Source organism: Corythoichthys intestinalis, chromosome 16 (genome assembly GCF_030265065.1).
Source record: "Corythoichthys intestinalis isolate RoL2023-P3 chromosome 16, ASM3026506v1, whole genome shotgun sequence".
In the NCBI taxonomy this organism is placed as follows: domain Eukaryota; kingdom Metazoa; phylum Chordata; class Actinopteri; order Syngnathiformes; family Syngnathidae; genus Corythoichthys; species Corythoichthys intestinalis.
Window position 1 is genome coordinate 10,303,121 of NC_080410.1, and position 21,848 is coordinate 10,324,968.

The 21,848-nt window shown below is 39.5% G+C and overlaps 1 protein-coding gene across 1 annotated transcript in view; it reads left to right on the forward strand.

The window, feature by feature from the left end:
• Positions 1–14,187: 14,187 nt before the first annotated feature.
• The window catches only part of myo15aa (myosin XVAa), an 88,758-nt gene continuing 81,097 nt past the window's right edge, over positions 14,188–21,848 (forward strand). The window contains exons 1-5 of the mRNA XM_057860825.1: positions 14,188–18,667; positions 18,782–18,864; positions 19,027–19,090; positions 19,185–19,294; positions 19,395–19,469. Of these exons, the coding sequence (XP_057716808.1) occupies positions 14,297–18,667; positions 18,782–18,864; positions 19,027–19,090; positions 19,185–19,294; positions 19,395–19,469 (4,703 nt within the window). The 5' untranslated portion in view covers positions 14,188–14,296. The remainder of the gene's footprint in view (positions 18,668–18,781; positions 18,865–19,026; positions 19,091–19,184; positions 19,295–19,394; positions 19,470–21,848) is intronic.

Here is a 21,848-nt window from a genome sequence, read left to right on the forward strand (position 1 = left end):
TTTGACCTCATTGTTTATTTGTGATTTATTGTTGTCATTTACGTGTTTATTTGTACTTTAAGAAATAATTTAAGTGTTCCAAAATGTTTTTATGAACTAATTAGCATCATCAAAAATTTCATTGCTAAATTAGAAAAAAAAAAGTGAAAAAAAAAATACTTTATTAGTCGACTAATCGTAAAAATAGTTGGCTGACTAATCGGGAGAAATTTAGTCGTTTGAGACAGCCCTAGTTGTTCAGTGTACCGGAACGTCGTCCACACCATTGTCACCTTTTTAACTCCTGACCCATTTTCATGCCTGAAAAAAGAAGCTTGTTGAATTAATGCAATAAAAAAAGGGTGCTGCATCGGGAAATTGATCAATGGTCTAAGAGAAAGGAAAGAGGCTTATATTATTTGCTGTGATGGGAAGAGTCAGAACATATTCCATGTTATAATGCCTGAACCCAGAAGTAATGAAAAGAAAATTTTAATATAAAAGCTTTATGTGTCCCATAAACATAATATAATAAAAAATGTTAAACATTTCTAAATAAATGTATTTGTAATTTTGTGTATATGTTCTCTAATTTGTATCATAAATGATACATTAGATGCAGTTCTTATGGTAAAACAAATACAACTAAAGTGAGATTGAACACAATAAGATTTTAAGCAAATTTTTTTACTGCATTGAGGTCCAGAAATGCTTGTCTTAAATGTTATACATTTGGCAATATAGTTAATGTGCATTTTGGACTTATTTTTGTTCATTTACCTATGTTACGCTACTTATTTATTTAGTCAATGTTTGCGTTATTTTCAAATATATCCCATTTCACTGTGCATAATATACCAGTAAGTCATTTGTAAATATTTTTGTTAATGTATATTATTATTATTATTTTCTAATTATATATCAGTCAATGCTTACATCATCTTCAATTTTAATGAACTGACAGTGGCGGAGCGAGGAAAATTTCGGTGGGGTGGCCAGGATGGTTATCTAATCATTTTGGGATGGAACCACCTCACTGGTACAGTGCTGTACATCCTATGTTCTTATGCAGTTAAAATTGAGGTTTTGCATTTAGATGTGAGCAATTGAGGGAAAATAAAAATTGGGAGATGGAAGTGGGCATTATTGGTGTTTTTTTGTTTTTAGGGGTTTATTGGGGAAAGCAGCGAACAGGAAGGGGTTATGGGGAAACAAAAGAAAAGAGGGAGCGAGAGAGAGAAAAAGCACAAACAACAACAAGAAACACATTAAACGCCTACTCTAACTAACTATGAATATGTTGGAGCTATCGTTAGCTAGTTGTATTTCCGGTTGACACCATGTGGGGCCCTGATAACCAAGAAGGGGGGGGGGGTCTGAGAGATAAGTGATTGGAAGCGATGTAGTGTACCTAAATCAGCCATGTAGAACCCAGTATATGTGTGAATCCCTTGCCAGCGAATATGTTGACATCCTATTCTATGCTGTCTCATCGCTAATCCCGACACCGAGGTTTCCTACTTGAGTGTGTCTAATTTCACCTAGTCATGCGTGAGTCCCATCTAACATGTAATAGTCACGCAGACGAGTGGAGTGGAGTTACTGGTGTTTTGTGAACGGTTATTGTGCACATCATTGAAAAAACACAATTTTGAATTAAAATCAGTTTCTTGTATAGGTACTTTACATAGGTATAGGTATAGGTATAACTGACAAAATCAGGTCTGTCAATGGCAGTGAAAGACTTCAAGATAAAAGCAAGCTAATTTAAATGGGAAAATAAACACTTTTTTTCTTTTTTGCACCTTCGTGGACAGTCTGTCAAAAAAATAGAATAGTACAGTGCAACATTTCTGTAAATAAATACAGCAACACTACATAACTACAATATTTTTGTTAACAAATGAGTGTCTTCTCATAATCACTTTAGCAATGAAAAATTTCAGTACCAAACACCTTTTTAAAGTAGTACATTTTTTTCTTGGCGGGTACATATCAATAACCAACTGGGATAAAAAGTATGACGACATATCACCATATTAATATATATTGTCACAACCCTGTTATGAATGTTTGCACTGCGTGCCCAATAAGTATGATGCTTACATTGTATTACCAATTTATGATAAAATAATCCAGCCGTTGTTTTCTGAGTGCGTCTATTGTTTTTCCTCTCTGTGTGGCACAATACGTTACATGCCGATTTCATTGTGGTGTGTGTGTGTGACAGATATGTCTTTTGGTAGTAGGTGTATGTGTGGTGCACTGATAAGCGCAAGCGCCTTACAATCTGTTGTCGGGGGGGTCACTTCAGGCTTTGACGTTGGCAACCAGTGTGGGATGTTGATAGCTTGGTGTGCGTGTGAGTGTTATCCCACTGATCGACACACAATAGGTTTGTCCATTTGTTTACTCCAGGTACACACGTGTATAAGTGAGATTTGTTTACAAAGAAATGTAATATTGCACCACTAATGTATTAAATGTATCGTGGAAGTTGTATGACACTATTCTTCTGAATACTCAAAAGTAATCCGTGGGTAAATGTTGTGTGTTTGTGTGCATGTGTTTAGTAAGCAATAAAATGTGAGCAGATGTACCACAGAAGATCTCTGGGGTCCAGGCAGACAGAAGAACAGACAGACAGCGAGTGGATACAGCAAATGCTTCAATGGGAATTGGTCCACATTGACCAGTGATTGTGGCTCAACATCAGGAGAAGGTAAGTCAAGAATGCTTTTATTTAGTTTTTGTTCTAAATTTACCTTTACATTTAACAGTATTGCATGCAAGGATGATAAATGGATGTATGGGTTGAGGGAAGGTGGTAGATTTGGTTTTGTTCTTCTAATTTATCAGTTTTCTGCATACACTATGTAGATATATATATATTTCCATTTATTCAGGTGATGTGAATAAATGGAAATATATATCTACAACTGACATAAAAAAGGATTGTATTGTAATGTGAATGGCTTTTCGTGACTTAATGATAAGACCAAAATTGTATTTAACCTTGGTGAATTTGCTGTTCTGGCTGGAAATGACAAAAGAATTGAAAGATTGTTGTTTGAAATATTAACTTACCGGTTGCCATTGAAAGTTCTAGATGTTCAGTCCACTTGAAGTGGGAGGGTTGGCAGCGCCACCTTCCTACTTCAAATGGATTGGACGTCTACTAGTGATAAATTTCATTTAATGTTATACTGGACGTAAGCGTTGTTTTGCTTCGAACCAGAATGAGTAGAAACTCACTGTAAATCAATCGATTAAATATCTTACTTTTTAAAAATGACCAAGTTTAATTATTGTTCAACTCAATGTACGCTATGCTTTTTCATTCAGGTATTTCTTCATTTCTTTCAGTGTTACAGTATTACAGTTTTTCTCAACTGCTTTGGTACGTTTCTGAGATCAGACTTGTTATTCTCAAAATTACTTGTTCAATCCTGACAGCATCGCATAACTAGTGCACATCAAAAAACAGTTTTTCATTCCTTTGAGCAAGTTGTAGATGTTTTTGTGCCTCCATGCAAATGATTTTGTACGATTCTCTGCTGTTTCCTACATTATCAGTTGCATCTGTCATTGTGGTCAAAATGGATGATCATGGGTCTCTATTGTAAAGTCTCACCACCAACAACATTTAGTCATTACTTCATTGCAACTCTTTACATGCAAAAAGCAAGAACATTGTCAGAATATGTCAACATGTGTGTGCTTATTTCTAAGCATTTTCGTTACTTATTTTACCTAACTCATTTTAACCTGCCAAAATTTGTGATAGTTTGGGACAATGTGGATTTCCGCCACTTCAACATAATCGGGGAATGGTTTGCAACCCACAACAGAATGGTAATGGAGTTCGTCCCACCATAATGCAGCATGCAGTGACATCACAGCAGATACCTGCACAGTCTGGATAAGGCATTCAAGAAGATTCTTCCCGCGCTTTATAGCAAGAGAGGACATCCGTTGTGTGGATGAAAATTTATGGCCCAACAGGGAGGAATGTCAAGATGTGTATAAAGGATGGGGGGAAAAAATCCCGATATGTAGCACTCAAGTTTAGTTGTGCCGATTGTCTCATGTTCACGTTTCTAATTTTGTTTTTGTTTTTTTTCTTTGTGATACTCAGTGCTTTCTTTTGCTTTCTGTATCACAGTGACATGGATTTTCAAGAAATTGTAAAAAAAAAAAAAAAAAAAAGGAAAAAAAAGTGAAAGTGTCAACTGAATCCTGTCCAGTCTCTTACAATCAACCTCCCACACACAAAGGTGTAACTTGCAATTTTCATCAAAACTTATGTACACCATCTTCGGCATCAGAACCTTCCACCAGTGTAACTGTTAAATTGAGAGCATGACTAAGCCATTTGATTGTCTTGTCTGTACACAATGAAACAAGGACTTGTCATTCTGACAGCACTGACATGTTCATTAACACAGAAATTTAATTTTGAGCGATAGAAAAACTGGCTTTTGCAGTTAGTCAATGTTGTTTTGCTACTTGTGTGTCATATTGTGAGGGTTAAACAAGTAGTTTTGAGAATTTCACTTCTAATCTGAGAAATGTACCAAAGCAATTGAGAAAAACTGTAAAACCATTATTCAACATGTAGGCAAAAAAATGTGTTAGTAATTTCTTATTATTATCATTTTTTAAAAGTCTAAAACAAAATAATATGATCCTTAGGAAAGTATAATACTTTGAATACTGGTGAAGAACAGAATTGAAAATATCAGCAAATAAATTTCACTTTATAAAAGCTAATGGGAGCTAGATCGTTAAATTTTTTTGTGTGTAATTCGTTCTATTGTGTCTGTCTGCGGCTTGCAAAACACGCCAACGGAAACGCAGGCGTGTCTGGCGATACATCACAACAAAGTGCTAACGATGCTCCTAAAACACATCATAATAAAGCACCAATGATAGGTTGTTACATAAACATGTTTCCAAACATCTCCCAGATTTGCACTTTCACATTATCCGATAAATTCTTGTGCTCTAAAATCATTGGCGAACAAGCTAGCTTCCGCTAGCATCCGTTAGATGCCTCATTGATGAGTGCATGGTTGAGGTTATGGTTACAACTAGCATTATGCACTTGTCCGGGGGATGGGCCTCGAAATGTGCGGTGTCTTTCCATTTGTCACAACAAAGCGTTAACAATGCTCCTAAAACATATCACAACAGCATTCGACTGATAGCGTACATTCATTACGTTGTTACATAGGGGTGGGAACCTCTTGGTACCTCACGATACGATAAAATTTGCGATACAAAGCTCACGATAACGATGATCTCACCATATGGCGATACAACGATTATCGATACATTGGTCAGGAAATCATTCTAGGGTATTCTACAAAGCAATTAACAAACATGAAAAAGAAGCTTCTGCTGTGAATTCGAATGAGTTTATCACTAGTAGATGTCCAATCCATTCGTTCATTCGCTGCCACCCTCCCACTTCAAACGGATTGAACGTCTATAACCGTCAGTGGCACCCAATGCCTGGCAACGAGGTAATTTTGGGGCATTTCAGGTCATTACATTTTTGATTTTCATCACTTCCTGCTCACTGGGGGACAGTTTATGGGTCACTTCCTGTTGATTTTGGGGCATTTTATGGGTCACTTCCCGTTGATTTTGGGTTACAGAGCAGGAAGTGACCTGGGAATCTCCCAAATGAATAGGCAATGACTCAAACTCAACAGGAAGGGACCTGTTAATGCCCAAAAAATCAGACTGTATATGCTCTGGTTTTGAATGAACGAATGTTCATTCGCCCCTCCCAGTCCAAATGGATTGGGTGACGAGCACCGTCAATGGAAGCCCTAGAGTTAACTGACACACTATTATGATGGAGGTTTTTGTTTGCAACCTGTTGGTTCCTTTTTTATTTATTTATTTATTTATTTTAAACATTGACACCTTATAAAACGATATCTCGATTCTTGGCAAGAGCATATCGATAACCTTTTCTTTTTTTTTTTTTTTTTAAACATTGACACCTTATAAAACGATATCTCGATTCTTGGCAAGAGCATATCGATAACCTTTTGGGATACAAAGTATAACGATATATCACCATTTCGATATTTTGTCACAATCCTATTGTTACATGTATTCATAAATATCTCTCAGATTTGCACTTTCCAATTTCCAAGTTCTTGTGCTTAAAAATCATTGGCCATCTAGTTAGCTTCTGCTAGATGACTCGGTGGGGTGGTGAGGTTCAGTTTCAGTTTCAGTTTATTCGCACATCATCAAATACAGTACATGATCATACGCTAGCAGTTCACATGTTAAGATAGGCGAATAGGACACTCCAAAGAAGCTATTCAAAGCTTTTAGCAGGGGACCAATTAGACAACACACATATACACACACGCACGCACACACACAATTAACTGTGGACAATTTCAAAATTTTGGTTACATTGGATTTGATAGGAGACACCAGTAGTGTTATTCAGAGAATCAGCATATTATATTTACATTGCTAGGAGATGAGTTTTGAGTTTTTTCTTAAAGGTGGAGTGTGACATTTTAAGTGTTTCATCCAGTTCATTCCAAATCTGTGGTCCTTTGCACACAATGCTAAAGCTTGTACACTTTAGCCTTAGTTTTTTCCCTGTGATTTGATGTTTTCTTCTGGTAGTATATGTGTGTTGAGGAGTACCGACTGGGACGAGTTCACCTAATTTATAGTTTAGTCTATAGATAATCTGATACATTACACAAGCATTTTGGTAATAGTTGTGGTCTTTAAGCCTCAGGAGGTGGTGGCGGTGAAAAATTATTTTAGTTGGAGCACTAAACTCAGACCATGTTAGGGCACGTATAATTTTTTTCTGTAGTATTACAAGCTTTTTTAAATAAGTTGGATATGTGTTGCACCATATGACATTACAGTATTGTAAGTGTGGTTCAAATAAAGATTTATACAAAATGAGAAGTGCAGAGAGTGGTTAGGTTAGGGTTGCGATTAACGTTAGCTATACACCATGTGCCAGTGACGCACTCCCAATTAGGCTCGAGCGTATGATGTGGCACTCGCGAGGTTTCCGCCGCTATCGCCATTTTGGAAGCGGGAAACATAAACAGTGAGGCATTTCAACACAGGTCGCTCTTTAAAAATGGTTGGAAATTATTGTGCGGTAAAGAATTGCAACAACTGATCGAATAGAAAGGAGAATGTCCAGCTCGACGGAACACCATTGAGTTTCTTCCGGATCCCTACATGGAGAAAAGGCGAGGGAAAGGTCATATCTGAACTTACCAAACGTCGAAGAATGGCATGGGTGGCTTCGATCAGAAGGAAGGGCATAACGTTTGATTCTCCAGTTACACACAGAGTTTGCTCTATGCACTTCCTCTCCGGTAAGTTAATTTCGTTTGTTTACGCAAATTTCGGTAACTTTGTGCCCTAAGTCGGCCTGTTGTTAGCTATAGCTACAGCTAAACAACTAGCATGCATACATGTGCATTGTCTTCATGAGACATAATTCCTGTCGTTGCTAAATGAAAAAGCTGTAATATTTTGACGTGAGAGAGTGGCAAAGAATTTGTACACAGGCTACATTTTCTGCAACAAAAAATTTGTACATCCGTGGTCACAGACTAATGTAAACACACATTGCCTACCTTTGCTAGAAAGATGGTGTTGCCGTTTACTATGGTCATAATGTGCAGATCCTGCACCCATCCGCAGCAAAACTGTTCGTAGCGATTTGTAGTTTCGGAACTGCTGATGAGTGTAGTAACTTACACCAAACACTAAATACAGCATGATGTCCATTTCGCGTAGTGGTGGAAGCTTGTCGACATCTTTGTTCCATTTGTGTTCGGCCTGCTCGTAAGGGTCAACATTGTTCACATCCTTAAAATTGCTCACACATCTGTCCTTCGCCGTGATAACAAGTTTGTCTCTGTATCGAACTGGCAAGTTTTCCTTACTTTTTTCCATCTTTGGCACTCGTAGTTGAATTGTATTTGCCGTTAAGTTTAAATGTCCCGTGATGCAGACGTGCTTCCGAAATGGCTGCGTTGTCGCAAATCTCGCATGATCCCGTGCTGCTGTGTCGTAAACGCTCAAGCCTAATGATGGCCTCATTTCCAGACGTGCCCTCTTTTCACTAGTTGATACGCCTGAGTTACATCCTGGCAAGATTTGTTCAGTTCCCTCTAGGTGGTGGTGAGAATGTGCGATTGAGAACAAAATCGTAAGAGGAAGAGAGTCAAATCGTTAAAGATTTTGTGTTGAATTTTGGAGGCCCGTCTCGCAATTACTATACTGTATACCAGTAGAATTCAGGTCTTACTAACATAACAGGAGCTGGTGTCCGTCATTGTCCGTCAGAGGAATACACTGGCAGTGAAGGTTAACACTTGAATGGAGTTTAAAGGCTCACTAGAAACCCGAGTGCGATCCTCTCATCTGCAACTCCCCTGCTTTGTCTGTGAAGATCCTTGCCCTTCTTTTCTCACTTCATCATTTATGTTGTCTATTCATCTTATGCACAATGAAGTTATCCGCTCTCAAAGCAAACTACCAGTTTTCCTTGTACTGCTTGTAATTGTACAGAAATTGACTCATTTGTTTCATGACATATTTTTTATGGTCGAATTGATGACTCAGGCTGTTGTTTTTAGTAATTATTAATGAAGGTTTGCTTTTGTGCGTGTGTGTGTTTGTTCCTCACTATTTTAAATTAAACTATTTAGCAATTAGAATATGTATGCATCTGACCAACAAAATGTGTGTGTTAACAATTGAATTTTGCCTATGAAGGAGTATTCTGGCAAATAAATAATAACCAAAAACAATTAAATATAAATCGATAGTTTTCAGTTTCATTCGACTTTTACACTTTTGGGTGTTTGCAAAGAGTTAATGAACTAGAGAAATATTCTAAACATTTCTTAGATACACATCAGTCAGATTAAATGCAATGCATACACTTCAGTATCAGTTGACGAGAAAGTTCCTACAGACATTGCGCTACGGCTTCTCATAGGGGGCCGTGCCAGGCAGAGCGTAATAGCAGCTTTCTGTCAGGATTTGACTTGAGGCAGGACTCAGATGCAAAGTTACTGGTTAAAAAGTGTCTTTATTGTACAAACCCTCCGTCAGGGAATAAAAATCCACTCCACCATGGAGGACAAAACACCATCAAAATAAAGCAAAATAACAAACTCAAAAGCCTTACAAAATTCTTCTGGACCTGATTAACATTGTGACTTTGTGGACAATAGCAAGGTCTGGTGACGCATCAGCGGACAAGGACACTTTGGCACAAAGCAAAGGGGAGACTGACTATATACTGGATACATACAGAAGGTCAGGGGAACAGATGGAACCAATTGGTGATTAGGGAAGACATGAGGAAGGGCAAGTGCTCTGAAAAAAGGAGGGAAAGACTTACGAAATAAAGCAGGAAACAACCATGACATGACAAACCTCACCATGGTGTAACATGCTGCGTTATAATGCCGGATTTAGGTGGAAACAGCACGAAGGTTTTAGTGCAGACAAGCAGGCAGGAATGGTGTTATACTTGTATAGCGCTTTTCTACCTCTCAAGGTACTCAAAGCGCTTTACACTACATTGCCATCTACCTACTGGTGACACAGCACCAGGAGCAATGCAGGGTTCAGTATCTTACTCAAGGATACTTAGGCGAGTTCATCAGGGTGGAGAATCGAACCCACAACCTCTGGGTTGGGGGACAACTACTCCACCACTGAGCCACGCCATCCCCACAAAAGTTCTTACTTTTGTTGTATACTGATTTAAAATACTGTGGGTTTTTTTAATAACCCCCATGTGGTAAACAATGGATTCAGTTGATATATTTTGCTGGTTTATTTCGTCTTGATAGTTTTTATTTATTTTTTTTTCAAAATGGAGACTGTTAGTGTAAACAGCACATTAATAGTATTATTGATACCAGGCAGGAGTGTCTCAAGAGTGATTTGGTGGAGGATTGAAGGTAATTATTATATGAAATAGCACCATGCATGCACTTCGAAACGGTGTGAAAAAAATGAAATGAATGGAAAAAATTAGCGTAACTTTAGCTTGAATTATTTATGTAAAATGAATGATAACTGCCCTTTTTTTGCTTTTAACCAAGAATCTAGACTGTTTTAAGTTAATGTCTTTAGAAGTTACATTTCTCATTTATTTAGAAGAATTTTCAACTTTGAAGGCTCTTTGTTTTGTGATGGCGGCCATGTTGGATTTTGTATCCATACACAAAATCAAATAATCAGGTAATTTTTGGCCAACTGCAACTACTAATTTAGACATTTCTGTGTCCATACAAAAACAATTCGGCATTTACGTGTTAAGTTTAAGTAACATTTAAATCTAACAATGACAAGGGCCAGATAGCTGGCAAGACGTGCTGAGGTTGCCTGGCACGGCCAGACTGTTCTCCCTGTATTTCTCAAACACTGTGAGAATAGTCTGGGACCCAGCCCATTAACGGCCTCTCAAGCAAGAACAAAATCAACCGTCCAATCAGATTCGTTTATTTGCGTGACGTGTTTTTAACGAGCAACGTCACTCTTCCGCGGCGGAAGTCGTCTCTACGACAACACAGATGACGAACAGGAAAGCAGAGAATATGTTCCAATCCACGGTAAAATCAGTTTTAAATTAACAAAAACACATAGACACAAGTCATTTACAACAAGCTGTCTCGCGCTAGCCATGTTAAATAAATTTCTCCGTTAGCCCCTCGCGCCGCGCAAGCTGTCGCTTTACCAACGTCACGTCTGCCCGTCGCTGATTGGTCCACTCCGCTGTCTGTTTGCTGTGGCTAGCTCCGCCTTGGAAATTTGACCCGCTCATTGGTCGCCATACTCTATAGCTGGAACAGCAGTGAGTCTGGTGTACCAGGCTAGTGCTGAGGCAATAGTGACATCAGAATTCAACCTAAATAAGTTGTGTGTATATGCCTAATGGAGGTGCCTGTTTTGGTTTTAGGTCGCTAGCGGCTTTGGTTTTGAAAATATTTGAAATTTAAGTTTTTGAAAACAGGCCCGCTATGGAGTGGCCCCGCGGCCTGTTTCCCGTCAACTGATAGTGAAGTCTAAGCACAATGTTATTATTATTATCATGTAATTTCGTTTATTTTTCAAATGTTTGTATCTTAAGTCGTAGTCTTTTTAAGGCAAGTTTTTAATCAAACTTACCTGCTGTTCATTGTCTTCATCAACTTGCGAATGTCAGGTAAACCTACGCAAATGATCTAACAGCTGTAATCAACTAGATGTCTTTGAAAAGGTCTTTACTTTACCTGGGTGGCTTGTGACCTTTACCGTGTATACGCATGTGCGTGTGTGCATGCCTGCGCTTTCATGGTCACTGCTCTTTGGGATCCAAATTCAAGATCCTATCTTACTGTAGGTCTAGCCCAGACTGTTAGGCAGAAATCATGTTAATTTGTTGGCCCCAATTACGTATTTCAATTGACAAAATACCCTATTTGTCTTTATACAGTTCCATAAGAAAGTTCTATGCATCTCTTGGGATTCATATTTTTCTTAATATTTGCCAGTCTCTGGTATGATAACTCACAGTATTTCTGACCTCTACTACTTCTACTGCTGCTAAAACTGTATTGTAAATCCATTTTCCCTTTATTATTATTTCTGGCGTCCTTTGAGGGAGAAATCAGCATTTCACAAGATGAATTAATACGTAATTTGACTGTCATCCATCCAGAAATTAGCTTTCCTTTTATTCATTAACTATCTACCCTCCATCTGCTCTGTGTTATAAGGCTGTTAACCCCTGACACTTGCCCGCGTATATAGTATGTCAGTCAGGGAGTGTGCCGCGGGGGGAGGTGATGCTTTGTGATATATTTAGAGTGGCCTGCGATTAATGTTTTATCTGCGCTGTGTCGATAGAACACAGTGGCAGTCATCAAACATTCATACCTGCCACTGAGATGACCTCCTTGAATATCAACCCATCATCAGTGAATTAACATCATGCAGTTTTCCATAAAACCTTGTAGTTAGAAAGAAACATTTTGGGTCAAGCATGACTAGAAAAGGCATTTGCTTTCGGATAAGTCGATATGTAAACAAAAAATTAAAACGACGTGTGCACAGCATTTAAATAAGGGAGAGCTCTTATTCGGAGAGTTGTGTCATTTTTATTTGATCAAATGATGAAAAAATGGTTGTAGAGCATTACGTTGGCTGGAGTGCATAATAAACTAGTCGTAAACAATTTGAAGCCCCCATGCCTAGTGTGCAACACGAATGAGAGTGAACGTTCATGTAAAGAATACTGAGCAACAAGGTGTTTCTACTCAATGTCCACCAGTGGGAATGCAGGTGTTTGTGTTTTGACACTGTGTGGCTTCGACTCTCAGACACAGTTTAGCAACAGCTCAGCCGGCCTGCATTATTCATACACAAGCGAGTCCGCAGATACGGTTACCCTGAGACAGTATAGTTGGTACATTAAGGTGCCCTCTGCAACAGGGGACACACGGCACACTCATACAGTGATACTATCAGAGTGAGCAAATGATGACATCAAATTAGGATGAAGTCGCTGTAACCAGACAGTTCCAAGAAGCAGCAGGAAGTCACAAAACGTGTACAGCGGGTTTGCAAACACCCAAAGATGCTCGGCTAAAAAGGAACGCATCCACGAAGGCAGAGATGCAAACCAAGACTTGACATCAGTTCTCTTTGCTGAGGGAACACCTGATTAAGATCGCGTAGCAGTCAAGATGAGGATTAACTGCAGGACTCATCGGAAGCAATGACAATGGGAGTTTCACAAAGGACTACACTAACCCAGTTGCAGTGCCTTTTATTCTCTGCGTGACCAAGCAAATTTACTTACATCTCTTACAAGGACCAGAAACTTGTGTTTTCTTCTTGAGGCTGCATTTTCGAGGATTCAGGGAACCAAAGGCAAGAAATTTGTATAACGGCAGAAGTAGGATTGTTTCCTAATATTACTTTGATATTTAATGAGGAACCAATATCATTATATAAGCAGAGGAATCCCTCTGATTACTTTAAAAAGTTTTGCTAAGGCTTGACAACATTTGAGGAAGCACTCATGGATAAGAAAAGTACATTTTTCTATTTCAGACTGAAGGACAGTATTTTTTTTGTCTTAGCATTGATTCACTTCGAGAATAAATTGCAGTGTGTTGTGATGCTGCAGTGAAACATTGTCTAATCAAGGAAAACGAGAAACGATGAGAGGAGTCTGTTTTGGCGCCAATCAGTTTGATCACAGTGCGGCTACTTGGCTGTACTAGCTGACATCATGCCATCCAAGAAAGCAGATGCAAAATCAGTTGCCAAGAAAGGCAAGGCGCAAGAGACAAAGAAGGGAGTAAAGGACACGAAAAAGGCAGGAAAGGATGAGAAGAAAGGTGCAAAGAAAGTGGAGGAGCAAGCAAAAGGAAAGGAAAAGGACGGTGGAAAAAAAGGAAAGGGAAAAAAACCTGTCAGTGAGTCAGAGGAGGAATCTGAAGAAGAGGAGGAGAAGTTGAGGAGTGAGGAAGAAGACAGTGATGAGAGTGAAGAAGAAGTGGTTGCTAAAGTGAGAGGTCCAATTGACATAGATAAAGGTAAAGCAGTTGTTAAAAATGCCATTAAAGTGACAGCTGTAAAAGGTGCTCACCATACCCCAAGTGATTCACCTTCAGTAGATGATGAGGATGATGAGCCAGACAATGGAAAGCCTCAAGTGAAGAAAGGGATGGATGCCATCAACCTGAAAAATATGAGTGATGTCCAAATCAAGGGCGCCTCCAAAGTAATGATGGGTCTAACTGCGGAGGGACAGAAGAAAAACCTTGTTGCAGAAAAGTTGCAGAAGACAAATGATGCTAAGAGTCACCTTAGAGGGGCCTCTAAAGTTATCAGTGGTCTCACAGGAAAGACCTCTCCATTTAGCTTCCCTACCAAACAAAAGCAGCCAGAGAAACCCAAACCAAAGAGGAGCCTTAAGAGCACATCCACCCTTTTCATACCTCTTTCCAAGAAAACGGAGAAGCCACCTGCTTCTGCTAAACCTCTTCTTAGCAACACCAAACTTTTGAATGAAATTGCACCTAAATGTAACTCTGAGGAGCAAAGCTCAGGCCTGTCGGGTTTCAAACTTTTGAAAGGACTTGGGTCTAAAGGCAACTCTGATGAAGAAAAGCCCGGTCCGTCAGATTCCAAATTAGTTGTTTCAAAAGACAACGGTCCAGGCAATTCCACTTCTCCTTCCAAAAAGACAATAAACCTATCCAGTTTAGGGGGGACAGGGAATATGGCTACTGAGGCAAAAGGATTGGGAGCAAAGTTCAAAGGCATGTTTGGAAAAAAGAAAGTAGGATTAAGGTTTAAGACAAAAGGATGGATGTTAGCGAGGATAGCCGCTGCAACCAACTGGTTGATAGGGGGGTTGCCAAGTTCTCAGGGTCGAGGTCGACTGGGTGCATGGGCTAAGCGTCAAGGACGAAAACGACTTTCATTTGCAAACAGAGACACATCGGGTAGATCATCACATTACGACAACCATGCCTCTGATTATGAGGAAGATGAATATGAATCTGAGGAGGATTACCACAATGGGCACCCAGAGAACTTTGAGTACTATGATGACGATGAGTGGGAAAATGAATATGGTTATTATGATGATGAAGGATACTTTTATCCAGATGATGAGTTTTATGATGAGAATGATGTAGATTACTGCACTTACTCGTATGATGAACATGAAGATAATGGTAATGAAGAGGTTGAGTACTACCATGGTGACGATGGAAAGCTTTATGCTCTTGTGCAAGAACCCTCTGGCTACTCTGGCAATGCCGTGGAGACTATCTACAATCCATATGAGCCTGAGATATTTTCAGATTCTTACTTGAATTATGCCAATTATGACTATGGTATTTCAGAGCAGTATGGTATGGTGAGTGGTAGTTCTCCTGCTCTCCCAGGTTTACCTGTATATCAAGAGGCAATGCAGGGATATTTAGATGTTGCTGGAGTTAATATCCCTTACCAGCCACCATACTATGTTGATGCTGGGCTGGCTACAATGGAAACAGAACATCTTTATAGACAGGAACAAAACCCTTTGTCTTATACTAGTCTTGAGCATTTCAGAGTCCCCAGGCCTCAAGTTAGACTATTTGGAAAAGAAAGACTGGAGGTTGAAACCCTGCCACCACCACAAGCCACTCCAACTCCAATGTTTTCATCTCCATACCCTGGTTTTGACCTGAGAAATCATAATGAGCGTACCCTCCCCACTTACATCCCAGCAAAGCCCCACTTCCGAACTGTTAGTAGCCATCAACAAGCCCCCATCATACCGTATTCTGCAACTGCTGAGCAAACTCATCCTACACTCCCTCCTCTGGTAACTTCCTCTCATCACTTGTCAGAATTTTCTCTGCCACAGTTTCCAACCCAGGTGAAAACAACCCCACACCTTCAAGACACACCAATATTTCAGATGGATTCAATGCCACTAGCAGCCCAACATGGACAAATAGAGAATATTTCATTGGCATATGGCCCACCATATCCCACTCTGGCCTCCAATCAACCAATGCACCGACTCAACCCTTCTCCACTAGAGAGGCCAAGAATGTCACCAGATCATATGGCTTTTCAACCACAAATCCAACTCAACCACTCTCCCACTCACTTACACAGAAGAGACTTTACATACCAATCCCCAGTAATGAGCCAAAGGCCAACTTCTCCAAAGAGAGTGCTGAACCTTCATGATTCTCCACAGTTCAACGGAAATGGAGTGTCATTTACACCACAGCCACCTGTAATTCCTGTGAGGGACAGCATTGGGCTTCAGAGGGCTCAACCCCGATCCCCACATCCAAGACCTATAACATCGCCAAGAGGGTCTATAAGACAGAGAGAAGCTCAGCCCCCTAGTTCAACACTTTCTATCAGACAAAAACCCCATCCAAATGCTTCACCTTCCAGAGCGCAAAGTAGGCAAGGAAGATCCCAAGTGAGAAGACTACCATCTCCTCCTCTATCACCTTCACCAAGAGAGGCACCTCCTCTATCTGAACGTACTCAATCTCCTCAGCAAAATATTCAGCCTACCTCCAGTTACCCTCCTCCCTCTCCTTCTCAGTCACATAACACAAGTCAGCCCCTCTACAGCCGCTCCTCTACTCGAAAGCTTAGAGATGTACCAGGAAGTCAAAGTCATGGAATGGGGTCTGTAAAACCCTCTTCACCTAACTCCTACCCAAGAGCACGAGGTAGACGTGGACCCCCTGTTACTCAGCATGTAGCTCCATTCAGGTCCTCTGTCCGCAGTGGCCGGGGCACTCCGTCTGGACAGATGAAAGGTGTGGTTGAAGTCCCTACATTAACAAGGAAAGGCTCTCAGCGAAGGGACTCAAAACCACGAGCGGTCTTCCAAAGACCTATTGGTAGGGGACAGCCACTAGTTCGTATGCCTAGAAATCAGTCCTCTCCTTCATGCAGACAATCATCCAGAGCACCTCCTCCTTTAAGGCCTCTGGTGTCCCGGCAGCCTTCATTGAAACAGAGTGGTTCTTTTTCTCCTCAAGCGTTAGTGAATGGGCTCCATAATGGACTGCAATCACCCCAACCGTTTCAGGACCCAGCTTCCCTAACCTTTCATTCAGCTTATCATAACAATCATGGATTGTATCCACACTCCACCCTGCCTCACACAACTATGAGTCCCCAGAATTTTGGGCCAAGAGCTTTTCCACCTCGAGTACCTTATCCGATACCATCACCAGTTACTGCCTCCCACTCTCATGGTGTAAACCAGTTTGACTACCCCGCTATTGTGTCCAGCACATCCTCATTTCCAACAAATTCATCTCAAAACATTAACAGTATACACAACCCATTTCCCAATCAACTTCCCTCGTCACTATCTGCCACCACCTACACACCTCAAACACAGCAGGAATTTTACCCTTACTCATCTGGTGGAGAGATAGTGGGTGAAGCCCAGAATGTGCAGGAGGTGAGTGACAATACCCATTTGGTTCAATCAGAATCTTTGATGCATGACTCTCAAATGCCCAGTACCTCCTATATGTCACCCCTACAGCCCAATGCCAAACTGGAAAAAGGTTTTCTCCCACACACACCCAAATCGACCTCATTCCCACCAAATTTATCTTCTGCTTTGCATAATTCCCAGGTAAAATCTTTGACTTCACCTCTTCAGAAACATCCCTCTCCCATGGCTCATACCCCTCCTTCTCAGCAGACTGTCAGAGGTAATTCTTCCCTTCTCTCTGGACTCCAGACCTCACAAATCCAAGGATCCGTGTTTAAATTCCCTGTTGATACATTTAACTTGCCCCAAAACCCTGTTGAAACTCAATTTACCATTGTTGATGGAATTGATGGACTTGGTGGCGCAAATCACTCCTCCCCTCTTCCCGCCAATGCACCGCAGAGCCCAACTTTTAATCAGGGTTCCTATCAATTACCTGATGGCACTTTTGTGAACAAAGATAAGCCTGCTGAAACCTCTTCTGGACAGTCTATTCCATCCCCTAGCTTGTCTACTGCCTTACGTAATCCTCATTTGCAGCAAGGCATGTATCACTTACCCAGTAGCACGCTAGGAACCAGTTCAGAGCCCAAATCTTCAACCATCTCCGCATCACCTATGCTTTCCTCCGCGCTACGTAATCCTAAAGTTATTAAACCTACTTACAAACTGCCCGAAGGTACCTCAGTTTTAAGAAACCAGCCATCATCTGAAACTGTTACAACTTCCTCTCCTTTGCCCTCTTCTGCACCTGTAAATGCAAATGTCCGAAATACCTCTCAAGGACTGTCAAACAGTTCAATAAAAATTCAGCCAAGGGAAGTGATGCAGAGCCCTGAGAGTAGTAGTACTACTACAAGGAAAAAAGATCAGTCTCAGCTTCAAGAAGGATCGTCAGATGAAATTCAAGCTTTAAAATCAACACTAACTAGGCCTGTACTCTCTGGCACCTTGCTGAACTCCAGCACCTGTGGTGCCTCTTACAGTCTCTCAAAACCATCACTACTGGGGGGAACCTTTCCCACTGAAGCTCCTTCTTTTAATGTTTCCAGTGCTCTTCGTAACCCGAACATCAGTCGTCCCACCTATCGTTTACCACCTAATACTTTGACTGTTCAACAGCAATCTACCTCTACGTCTAAAACAGTCGACCTGTCTAGTGCTTTGTCAAAAAGCCCTAACATTCGTAAGGCAAATTTCAATCAATCTGATAGGAGTATCATGCCTCAACTAGGCACCCCTCACTCCCCACAGGCCTGCTCATTAGAGCTCACTGGTGCAATCCAGAACCCAGTCATTCAGGGGGCCTCCTATCGCCTTCCCTCTACATGTGCTGTTGTGTCACCCCATGTCCAGAATACTGTTCCTGAAAAACACTGGGCTCATGATACCAAAGTAGAAGTTCAGGGCCTGCAACAAAATATGGATTTATGGAGTGCAGAGAATGTCTTACATCAAGAGACAGTTCAAAAGCTCAATGAGTGGTCCATGTATGGAGATGAGAAGCTAGTAGACCACTACCACGCGATCGCTAAGAAAAACAAGGCGCTTAAACCAGGGGTGTGTAATCTCAGCAGGGAAGGGGAACCTCAGGGCCCATGGTTTGACGAGGTAAATGTTCTTGACAGCTCACATACTTTAAATATTAATATGTGTGTTTAACATCTTTACGAACAAAATATGACCCGACTTACTCGTTTTCTGTCTTTGTGATTGGTATTTTAGATGTACTCAATCAGAAGTCTGTCCACATTAGCTCATCGAGAACAACGGGAGGAAGATGGCGTGGAAGACATGACACAGCTTGAGTAATACTTTCCTATAGAGAAATTAAATTTCATTTAACTACACAATCCATAGACAAGACACTCAAATTGAGCAGAAAACCAAGAAAAAAGTACAATAAAAAGGGCTTGTTTTAGAAAAAATATTATTTGAAATACCCTCATCGTTTTGTTGCTTCCTACTAGGGAGATGCACGCTGATGCTGTTCTCCATAATCTGAAAACGAGGTTTGAACGGAATCTTATTTATGTAAGTTTCCCAGTCGTATATTTTGGAATAGTACGCCGTATTCAGAGATCCCTAACTTATATGATGTTTGTTCTTTTTTTTCTATACATGTCAGACCTATATTGGTAGTATTCTGGTTTCTGTGAATCCTTATAAGATGTACAACATCTACGGAACGGACATGGTGCTGCAGTACAAGGGTCACGCCCTGGGCGAGAACCCTCCGTAAGTTATACAGCAGTCTTAAATGATTCACAAGAGTTTAAGAACCAGTCAGTGAAATATGAGTTATTTCATCATCAAGTAATAGCTCTTTGCTCCTCAGACATTTGTTTGCGATAGCAAATGCTGCTTATTCCAAAATGATGGATGCCAAACAAAATCAAGTCATTATTATCAGGTAAGTAAGTCACTTACTGAATTTTTGAATGACCCGTCATATTCATTGATTGGATGTGCATAACACAGACTATAGTGGTGCAATTAAATACTGTATGTTTATCTATAGTAGTGACTAGCATTTGGGGTTGTGCCTTATTTGATTATTTCCCCATCTCCTAAAGAAAAAACAAACAAAAACATTTACATTTTCAAAATGCAGAGCTACTTCAGACCATATCTGTGATCTATTTTTCTATTATTGACCCTTTCATGCATGATATATTATTATTTTTAATAGGGCTGTCAAAATTATTGCGTTAACGGGTGGTAATTAATATTTTAAATTAATCACGTTAAAATATTTGACGCAATTAACGCACATGCCCCGCTCAAACAGATTAAAATGACAGCACAGTGTCATGGCCACTTGTTACTTGTGTTTTTTGTCTCTCTCTGCTGGCGCTTTGGTGCGAGTGATTTTATGGGTTTCAGCACCATGAGAATTGTGTAATTATTGACATCAACAATGGCGAGCTACTAGTTTATTTTTTGATTGAAAATTTTACAAATTTTATTAAAACGAAAACATTAAGAGGGGTTTTAATATAAAATTTCTATAACTTGTACTAACATTTATCTTTTGAGAACTAAAGTCTTTCTATCCATGGATTGCTTTAACAGAATGCTAATGTTAATGCCATCTTGTTGATTTTTAAGAACTAAAAGTCTTTCTATCCATGGATTGTTTTAACAGAATGCTAATGTTAATGCCATCTTGTTGATTTATTGTTATAATAAACAAATACAGTACTTATGTACAGTATGTTGAATGTATATATCCGTCTTGTGTCTTATCTTTCCATTCCAACAATAATTTACAGAAAAATATGGCATATTTTATAAATGGTTTGAATTGCGATTAATTACGATTTATTAATTTTTAAGTTGTGATTAACTCGATTAAAAATTTTGATCGTTTGACAGCCCTAATTTTTAACCCTAACAGGGAACTCATTTAACTCATTGGCAGCTATTGACGGTGCTACATGTCCAATCCATTTTGACCATACAGGGCGAATGAAAGTTCATTTGCACCTCCCAGTCAAAATAGATTGGACGTCCAGTGTAGGTTGACCATATTTTGATTTCCAAAAAAGAGTACACTCGGCCCGGCCTCGAGATACTTAAATTTTACTCGAAGTTCACTGGTAGGTGCCTTATCACTTTAAAATACTTACTGGATAGAAAATTCAGTTTTATAACAAAATAACAGCTATTACCAAAGAGACAAATTCAAAATTCTCAGAGGTTACTCAACAGGATGAATTATTCCTAAAATAATAGCACGATGAATGAAATAATGATTTAACCCAAAAAAAAAAAAAAAAAAAAAAAAAAAGGCCTCTTCTGTATTACATACAGTAATCATCCTTGAACAAAATAATAACTGTGTTTTCAATTCTTACTATACAAATAAATAATCTGAAATAATTCTAAATACAGTAATCTCTTCTGTCGAAAAGAACGTGTTTTCTTTGTTACTGAGCACACCAGACACACTGGCTCTCTGGGAACACGTCACAGGCAGCACAGTACCGTAGTATTCTGTCAATTCATACACGCGCTAACTGGTCCGGTAAAAAATAATGAAAATTGGACATTTTCATTAATTTTTAAAACCCCGCCGGACGCATTGGACAGGATGCAAAAAGTGGACATGTACAGGCAAAAAGAGGACTTTTGGTCACCCGAGTCTAGCGCCCTTATTGGCACTGAAACATGAACATTCACTGCAAGTCCTCCCAGTTTACATTGATTGGAAGTCTATCACCATATATGGCATGCAATGAGATGAGGTAAATGCTATTTAAAAAAAAAAAAAAGACTTTCGAGTGACTTAGCCATAACCAGTGTGTATTATACCCCTGTTTTAATTCATTATAATTTTATTAATTTAGGTTTTATTAAAATAGTAGTCATTAATACATTTATTGATAATTATATATATATATATATATATATATATATATATATATATATATATATATATATATATATATATATATATATGTATGTATAGGTTGGACAAAATAATGGAAACACCTAACATTTTGGCGTCATAATCATCGAACATGATTGTTAAACAATGGCATGAGAAACATTGTCATGTAGTTGAGCATCTCATATGGCCGGCACAATCCCCAGACCTCAACATTATTGAGTATTTATGGTCAGTTTTAGATATTCAATTAAGATGTCGATTTCCACCGGCATCGTCTCGTTAGAGGGTATCCCAACTGAAGAATGGCTTAAAAATCCTTTGGAAACAATTCACAAGTTGTATGAATCACTTCCATTATTTTGTGACTGTATAATTGCCAATATTTTTTTTTTAAAC